Raw genomic sequence first — 9093 nt, 5'->3', positions numbered from 1 at the left:
GAAGGCAGACACCCAGGTGCCCTTAAGATTTTATTTTTAAGTAATCTCTGTGCCCAACGTGGGGCTGGAACTCACAACCCTAAGATCAAGAGTCACATGCTCTTCAGCTGAGCCAGCCAGGCGCCCCGAGTTGTAGTTCTTGATATATTCTAGCTACCAATCTCGTATCAGATGTATGATTTGCAAAAATTGTCTCCCCTTCTGTGGGTTTCCTTTTCACTTTCTTGTTGATGTCTTTTGAGGCACATCATTTTAAATTCTGGTGAAGTCTAGTTTATCTATTTCTTTTCTGTTGCTCGTGCTTTTGGTATCATGTTTAAGAAATCATTGCCTAATCTAAGATTGGTAGCTTTTCTCCTATGCATTCTTTTTTTTTTTTTAATGGTTTTTTATTATATTATGTTAGTCACCATACAGTACATCCCCAGATTCCGACGTAAAGTTCGATGCTCCATTAGTTGCGTATAACACCCAGTGTACCATGCAATACGTGCTCTCCTTACCACCCATCCCCAGTCTATCCCATTCCCCCACCCCCCTCCCCTCTGAAATCCTCAGTTTGTTTCTCATAGTCCATATCCTATGCATTCTTCTAAAGTTTGTAGTTTTAGCTTTGACGTTTAGATCTTTGGGACATTTTGAATTGATGCTTATGTATGGTGTGAGGTTGGGATTCCACTTCATTATTTGCATATGGCTACCCAGGTGCCCAGCACCACTACTGAGTAGTCTTCCCTGCTTCTCTTGATGGATAAAGCACGATGATACCCCAGCCTGGTGGCCCAGCAGAGCCAAGGCTGTCTTCCTTGGAATTGGCTGCAATCACCTCAGACTCAGCCAAGACCCTCAAGGAGCAGCAGCAGAGGGTGGTGGCTTCCTGTCTTCAGTGCATCTTTCAAGGGGCATGACTGAGGGGCCTCTCCACTTCAAGGTCATGCCTCTCCTTTTTTTTTTTTTTTTTGACATGAGAAAGCCTTTTCTTTTTTATCACATGTTTTTTAACTCACTGAGAACTTGTTCTGAGGTTGTACTGAGTCCCTATCGTTCTCCAGGCCAGGGTCCTGGCCAGTATAGAGTAGAGGGGGGCCCTGCCTACTCCCACTGAGTTGAGGCCATTTTGATGTTGACAGGCTCCCTAACCACTGACTGATATCCAGCAGGTACCCCTCTGACCTCAGGTTGCTATTCTCCCACCTTTGCCTTTCTCAGGCAGATCCACACCTTGTGGCTTTTTCCTAGCTTAGACACGGGAGTGAGATGGGGAGATGGTTCCTTCTTGAGGTTCCCCTTTCTTTTGCCTAGTTGAAATTCAGGTTGTTGATTCCCTATTATTCTGTCCATCAAGGCTGCTTGGCACTTGGCACTCACACTGCTGTGTTGAGTTCTCCACCCCTTACCACACAGACGGGTCAGAAGTGTGCATAGTGCTGAAGTGTGCGGTCCTCTGGGCTCAGTGTCCCCGGCCATACTCCTGGCCCCTTGCCCAGTGTCGGGTGGATGGGTAGGTGGGCAGGCATTTACCCTGAATTCCCACAGTGGGGTCTCTGCACTGGTTGGGCTGTCCGCTTCCCTGCAGGGACCTATGGACTAAGCAATGCACTGCTGGAGACACCCTGGAGGAAGCTGTGCTTTGGAAAGCAGCTCTTCCTGGAGGCCGTGGAGCGGAGCCAGGCACTCCCCAAGGATGTCCTCATTGCCGAGCTCCTGCATGTGCTCAACAATGACGAGGCGTGAGTGGGCGGATCCTGCTGGGGCAAGCAGAGTGTCCCCCTTCTTCTCTAGCCTTGGGACATAGAGGCAGGCGGGCTGCGCTGCCCTGGGATGCTTGTGGAGGTGACTGGGGCCAGCTCCTCAGCCAAGGGGAGCCTGGTAGACATAACTGTTCTTTGCTCCTCTCCTAACTGCTCCCCTCCTGGGCCAGTGCAATTGGAAGCTCAGTGCTCTCAGAGGCTTGTTGTGGGCCTGTGTGGGGCAGAGAGTAGCTGGAGGTTCCCCACGTCTGCACACAACTAGCGGGAGATTCTAGAAAGCTCCAGGTGCTTAGCAAACCATAGAAGCAAGCAGCCAGCCTGGGAGTATGTCTAGGGGTTAACTGTCTTTCCCATGTGCTGTCCTACCAGTGCTGTGGCACAGACACATCTGTCCCGGGAATTGCCTGGGGGAAAGGAGCTCCTGACCCAACTTCCTTAGGGCACCGTGGTGGCCTCTGCACACAGTACCTGCCTCAGGGACGCCACCCCCTGGCATGACTTGGCCATACCACCTGGGGGTCAGAGGTGCTGGCCAAGCTACCTTCCTCCCATGTCGCAATGTGGCCCATAGAAAAAGAGTTTGCTCTGAGAGAGCAAGTGAGTTTGCTTCTGTCCTTCCTGGGAGGGCCCTGCACAGCTCTGACTAGATGGACCTCCTGCATTTGCAGATTTAGCAGAGCCTTCCCCAGTGCTGAGCTCATAGGTGTTCATGTCCCTGGGGCCTGGGAAAGCTCCTGGGGGCCCTGGTGGTGGGGAGCTGGCCTGGCAAGCCTGGGCCCAGTCTGGCAGCCTGGGCCCAGTGATGGAGTCCTAAATAAAAGACTGGACTGAGATTTGGGGGCCTTCAGTAGAAAAGTGCACAGAACGGCCCTTGTGGATCCCCCAAACCACCTGGTGAGGCTAGTAGGCTCCTTAGGCCCTGCAGGCCTTGAGGATGGCAGGCAGGGCTGTGGGTGGGTGGGTGGGGGTGGCGGTGACCCCTCGTCTGTCCTTCCAGGCAGCTGCCAGACCCAGCCATTGAGGACCAGGGCAGGGAGTACGTGCAGCCCTTTCTGAGCAAGTATGCAGCTGTGTGTGTGCGCTGCCCAGGCTATGGCACCAGGTATGAGGGGCGGCTGGGTGCATTCAGTCCTGTCCCATGAGGAACCCGGCCTCCCTGAGCTCTGTGGATCCCAGAGCCTCTGCCCTGTCTAAAAGCAGCTGCCATTTCAGCCTGGGGGGCTATGGGGCCAGCAGACACCACAGTTGACGGTTATGCACGAAATGCTCCCGGGGTACTGAAGAAATCCCGGGCTGCTTCCTGCTCCCTATACAGCCACGAGGGGGCTGGGATGGCTGTGGGCGCAGCTGGGTTGGCAGATCACTGTGGGCCCAGAAGTGCCACTGCCCAGCTCTTCCCCTCACTTCGTCGTGTCTTTGGGTCTGTTACATTCTCTGCGTGACTGGGACAGGAATTATGTCATTTCAGCCTGGGGACATCGCCTAAGAGAAGGGCAACTTCTGGTCTTAGCCACAAGGGAAGAATGCCTGGGAAAGAGAAGCTGTTGGCATGGGTGTCTGCTGTCCCTTCCCTGTCTCTCACCCTCCCAGGCAGAGGAAGATTGGCTCTGTGTGTCTGGGAGGCCCATCCCATCCTGTGATTCTGTCTGGGGCAGCCTACCTGCTGTACTTGGTGGTGGGTGGGCTGCTGGACCAGCCAGGATGCACCTGGCACACTTGGCCTGGAGACAGATTGTGGCCTCGTGCAAAGCAACATCTGCCTGGATTCGGCTTGCACCAGGCCCCATGGGCACCAGCCTTGTGTCAGGTTGGTGACCTGCAATGGACTCTGATGGATAGGCCAAGCTCTTGGGGGCCCATGGCCACTAAGGACTCAGGGATGGGGTGCTTGAGCGGTGACAAGTGCTGAGTGATGCCATGGTGATATCGCATGTGTTCTGGGTACATGGTGATGCCACATGTAATGCTTGGTTTTCGAGTGCAGGTGGGCCTGAGTCTCCCATCCTCCAGGAGATGACAGCTTTGAGCCCTCTAGCTGGGGAATGGGATGGTAGGTGGGGCCAGGGTGGTGTCAACGCCCAGTGCTGATGCTCCAGGGCCCAAGGGTTGTATGCCTGAAATGGTGGCCTTTCCGTTCTCAGGATTTTCCCTTAGCAGGTGGTGGGGCATCAATTCTGTCAGGCTTCTCCATCACAGACTTCTTTTCTCGACTAAATCACACGCACACGTGTGCTCCTGTGCATGAGGCAGAGGGCCGGGTCTGCTCCCTGGCCAGGTGTGTGGCTGCTGGGTCCAACCCCGACTGGGACCCCCAGTCTTCAGCATGTTTGTGCCCACCCTGGGTGTCAGCCTGCACTGGGGCTGCTTGGGGACCTGGTGCCTGCCCTCTCTCAGGGAGAGACAGGTGCTAACAAAGCGAGGACTGGCCTTGGGGATGGCTGGCAGGAGGAAAGAAGGTGCACTGAGCATTTGGGATGGGTACTGGGGGAGAAGGACAGGAGAGAGTTCCTGGTTACAGAGGCCCCATTTGGGGCTCTGCCAGGCAGGCAGGGGGCTGAGGGCAGAGGGCTGAACATGGGCCCCCTGCTCTCTTTCAGAACCAACACGGTCATCCTCGTGGACACGGACGGGCACGTGACCTTCACAGAGCGTAGCATGCTGGACAAGGACCCCTCCTGCTGGGAGACCAGCACCCACGAGTTCAAGCTGCAGAGCTAACCCCTCTCCCTGGGTGTGGCCATTGGGCTCCTGGAAGGCCCTGCCTCGAGGACCAGTGTGGATAGAAACCTTCCGTAGCCACATGCACTGCCTGTGACTTGGCCAGCATCCCCCAGGACCAGGGCCCTCTGGTGTTTCTGTGACCTGTCTGTGTCTGTGTGTCCAGCTCAGGGTCTGCCCTTATGCCAGAGGGAGTGACACAGTCCTGCAGCCAGGCCTGGGGCAGGCCCAGGTATGCTGTGTGTGTGTGAAGGCACCTGGGCCTGCCCCCTGTCCAAGCACAGAGGCACATTCAAGGCACATGTTTCCATGCACACCTGCAGGTGCACGGGCACACGCACACATGCACACACACGTACAGGCAACAGATAGGCACTCACACGCTCAAATGTACACACAGTCCCCGGCATACACACGTATGCATGCCAGACATGTGGCAGAGATGTGCCTCTCACATCTGCATGTGCTTCTGGCCAGTGGGTCTTTGCTTTGATCCAAACAACAGGGTGTAGACTTTTGTTTAAAAGTGGCTCCCTTTCTCCTGGGCGTAGTCCACTTCTGGACAATTAGACTTGCTCTTGGAGAGGAGAGGCCCCATTTGGAATGAGAAATGAGAACAACCCAAGAAAAACCCACTGTCATAACAGAAGCACAAGCTGGTTGGTGGTTCTTTGTGCTCTGCGGAGGCAGGGGGGGGTCTCCTGTGTGCATGGGGTGGTCCTGCATGATGCACCAGGGGTCCTGTGTATGCTGGGGCACCTTGGTAGGCTCTCAGGCACCTACCTGCCCTTTGGGGGGTCATGGGTAGGCCCTCTCAGTGAAGGGACACAGCCAACACTTGCTATTTCCCTTCTCCTTGGGGAGTCAGACTTCACAGGAATCTGTACTTGAATGTGAGACCTTGTTAATAAAACTCTGAGGCTGTGGTGAGTCAGTGCATTTCAGGTCCTTGTGTGATGGGGGACAACTGTGCAAGGGGTCAGTAGGGCTGCTCTCCTGGTCTGCAGGAGCTCCCAAAGCACACTTACCAGAACAAGCCTCTTCCCACTTTCTTCTTTTGCTCATGGGTTCCTGAGCACCATGATGGAAACCCGAGGGTCCATCGACCTGTCCATCTGTCTGTCCTTGGGCAGAGGCTGGGGTTAGAGAGAGCCTGTATGCACGATACACGGTAGGTGCAAGTTACAGGGCCTCCTGAGCTGGGCTAAGGAGCCAGGGACTCATCTGGGTATAGTGAGGAGCCCTTGGGGACCTCCCCAGGGAGTGGTGTGGTCAGGCCTGCACTTGGGATGGACTGTGGAGGCCAGGGGATGGTAGGAATGGATGGGTTTCAGGGCAAGGGGGCAAGTGGAGTCTGTCTCAACCCCAGGACCCTGGTTTGCGGCAAGCACTCAGGAAGAAGCTCCTGTCCCTAGCCCAGGCTAAGCATCAAGGGGTCCCATGTGTGTCCAGTGCTGAGACCCAGGCTTCCATCTGCTTTTGCAGCTTACCCCCAACTTGGCCTTCTCAGAGCCAGTGAGAACTCAGGGTGGGGTGTGGACCTGCACCTGGCCCCACTTGCCATCTCAGCCCTTCCCTCTTCTCACCCTGAGCACCGCTCAGGGGCATGATGCTCTCCTTGGCTCATTTTGAACTCAGAGGAAAAGTGTTTGAGCACAGTCAGGTTTGAATGGGGCCCCCAGTGGTGGCGTAGCCCACACCCCCAGGCCCAGGGGCAAACACTTATTGGCTGAGCCACACCAAGCCAGGCTCCCAGCCCGGGCACTGCTGATGCCCTTCGCCTGCCTCAGTGCCCCACACCAGCACCCACCCTGGCCAGGCATGTCTGCCCTCATGGGGCACCACTGGGCTGGTGCAAAGCCATCTGGAGAACTTTCCCTGATGTTTGTCTCTACCCCAGGGACAGGGCCTGCGCAGGGATACCCCAGCCCTCAGCCTGCCCAGGGCTCCCCAAGTGCCTGAGTCCCCTGAAGAAGGGGCAGCCCAAGACGTAATTCTAATGTTATGGGTTGAGTTGTGTGCCCCCCAAAAGATCTGTTGGCATCCTAGCCCCTGTACCTCAGAATGTGACCTTGTTAGGGTCTTTTACAGAAGTAATCAAGATAAAGTCATTAGGGTGGATCCTAATTAAATATGGGCAATGTCCTTATAAGAAAGGGGAAATTTGGACACAGGGACAGACATGCATGCAGACAGAATGCCCTATAAAGATGAGCTATGCTGTCCCATGCCAAGAAATTACCAGAAGCTGAGAGACCTGGAGCAGATCCTTCCCTGGTGCCTTTAGAGGGAGTGTGGCCCTGCCAACACTTTGATCTCAGACTTCTGGCCTCCAGAACCGTGAGACAATGAATTTCTGTGACTTAAGCCACTCATTTGTGGTACTTTGTTATCGCAGCTCTAGAAAACTAATACGGTTGTGACCTTCATTTCACAGAGGAGGAAACTGAAGCTTGGGGAGATACCATAACAGTGTCTCAGTCCCCAGGCAGGTAGGGAGGCAGAGCCATAAGGCCAGAAAGGAACAGGATGAGGACAAGTTGCATCTTGGAGTGTCTTCCCTTGTAGGCTCATTGTCCTCCCACGTTGGTTTCACCTGCTGCCCTGCACGCCCCCACCCCATCACCTCATTTATTTTGCCTCTGCCACTGCCCTTGGTCGCACTTTCTGCACAGCTTCTGCCCCAGGGCCTTGGCACTTGCTGTCCCTTCTGGCTGAAGAACCCTTTCCCCCATATATCCAAACCATACTCTCCCTCACATCCTGCAGATCTTTGGTAAAGTGGTGGGGAGGCAGCCCATCTGAAACCTCAGTCTGCCTGGCCTTGGTCCCTGCTANCCCGCCAACACACACTGTCCCACCACCAACACCTGATCTTTGGGTCTCATCTACCAGCAGATAGAATCCTCCAGGCCCTTTAGCAGACACCTGGCTCATGGGTGAGCTGGGCTTAGGTGGAAACATAGGAGCCCAGAGGGAAAAGTTTCTTCCCTCAGCTTGGGCTAGAGCTCCAGCTTCTAGGCATCCACCTGAGGCTACAGTCGGGTGGGGACTGTGGAGAGGTCATGTGGGAAGGCCATGTGGGAAGCCAGCTGTAGTGTGTTGGTCTGAGGTCTCAAGTCTGGGGCAACTCACCAAGCAACAAAGTGTGGGGAGTTCGCTAAGGCTGGATGGTGGCATGCCAAGAGTTCCCATGAGCTCTGACCACTAGGCCAAGGAGAGCAGCTGGCCCACCACAGGGAGGCTGGCCTCCCCTGGCCACGTCCAGGAGACAGAACCTCATGGGGCTTGGTCACATTTTTATTGTGAAGTGCCTGGTGCTGGCCACTGGGGCAGCCAGTTGAACAGAAAGGGGCAGGAAGGGAGGGAAGGGCCTGGATAGGCCTCCAACTTCCTCACCTACAACATTCTCCCCACCTTTTTTAATCTTTTCATTTTGAAATGATTTCAACTTACTAAAAACTTGAAAAAACAGAACAAAACATTCCAGTGTACTTCATCCAGTTCTCCAAATGTTAACACCCTACCTCTAGCCATAGTAAAATGATTACAACCAGGATATTAGCATTGATACATTACTACCAGCTAATTTACAAACCTGCTTTGAATTTTATCAGTTGTCCCACTTCTGTCCCTTTCCTGAGCCAGGTTCCAGTACAGGGTCCAGATACCACATCACACTTAGTTGTGTCTCCTGTAATTGAAGACAGTTCCTCAGTGTATCTTTGACTTGAATGATCCTGACACTTGAAGGGCACCTGCCAGTTTTTTAGTAGAACATCCCTCATTTGGGTTAGTCTTATCTTTCTTCATTCAGGTTTTGCCTTTTGGGTAGAAATACCAGCAAGTTATGCATGTCCTTCTCAGGAGGCCCACAATATGTCCCTTTACTGGTGCTGACTTTTGTCTTCATTTTTATTGAACTATCATCAGTACACCATACCATGAACATCTTTATAAATTTGATCAGTTTGGATGTATATACATTTCTTGGTGACTTCAATCACTTGGTTACGTGATACCTCTCAGGTTTTTCTCCTCTGCAGTTACTATTTTAGGTTTGCAACTAGTGTCTTGGGAAGAAACTTGGAAACTCCAAAAAAATCGCCAATTCTCATACTCTGGCCGGCTGTTTTTAGCATCCGTGGTTTTTGTCTGCAGCAGGTTTGTGCAGGCTGCCAAAAGGAAGATTTCCTACTTCCATCGTTCCTTCTACATTTATTCACTGGAATTCTGGTCTAAGGAAGAGCTGTCTCTTCTCCATTTACTTATACCCTCCTTTTTCTGAGGTTCCTGAAATGGCATTAGCAAGTGGAAAAATGCCCGACAGCTCAGCATATTTGTCCTTTCTTCCTAATGATTATGCTTAATGCTTTTAATTGGAAACGTGTAACGACTGCGTGTATACGGTGTCACTCGTACTACGTACACCACAGAGGTGCCCTCTGCTCCCGGCGTTCTCTGCGCCGCCAGGTTCCCGGCGCTTCCCGCGTTCTCCCGTTCCCGGCATTCCCTGCGCTCCCCCTTCCCCGGCATTCCCTGCGCTTCCCGCGCTCTCCTGTTCCCGGCATCCCCTGCGCTCCCCGTTCCCGGCGCTCCGCGCGGCCACCGCCCTCCGCGCGGC

General features: G+C 53.8%; 1 protein-coding gene across 1 annotated transcript; it reads left to right on the top strand.

Moving 5' to 3' along the window:
• Positions 1–544: 544 nt before the first annotated feature.
• On the top strand, positions 545–6939 carry LOC117796035 (transport and Golgi organization protein 2 homolog). The gene is made up of 3 exons (XM_034642815.1): positions 545–1730; positions 2749–2853; positions 4349–6939. The coding sequence occupies exons 1-3, from the start codon at positions 1498–1500 to the stop codon at positions 4467–4469; spliced, it is 459 nt and encodes a 152-aa protein (XP_034498706.1). The 5' UTR covers positions 545–1497; the 3' UTR covers positions 4470–6939.
• The last annotated feature ends 2154 nt before the right edge of the window (positions 6940–9093 follow it).

Source organism: Ailuropoda melanoleuca, chromosome 14 (genome assembly GCF_002007445.2).
Source record: "Ailuropoda melanoleuca isolate Jingjing chromosome 14, ASM200744v2, whole genome shotgun sequence".
Classification (NCBI taxonomy): Eukaryota; Metazoa; Chordata; class Mammalia; order Carnivora; family Ursidae; genus Ailuropoda; species Ailuropoda melanoleuca.
The sequence above is the reverse complement of the archived record's forward strand: the minus strand, read 5'-3'. Positions and strand labels throughout refer to the sequence as shown.

Coding starts and splice junctions, on each gene's coding strand:
- LOC117796035 (XM_034642815.1), top strand. CDS start 1,498: ATGGGTAGGTGGGCAGGCATTTACCCTGAATTCCCACAGTGGGGTCTC. Junction 1,731..2,748: donor GTGCTCAACAATGACGAGGC/GTGAGTGGGCGG, acceptor CTGTCCTTCCAG/GCAGCTGCCAGACCCAGCCA. Junction 2,854..4,348: donor TGCCCAGGCTATGGCACCAG/GTATGAGGGGCG, acceptor GCTCTCTTTCAG/AACCAACACGGTCATCCTCG.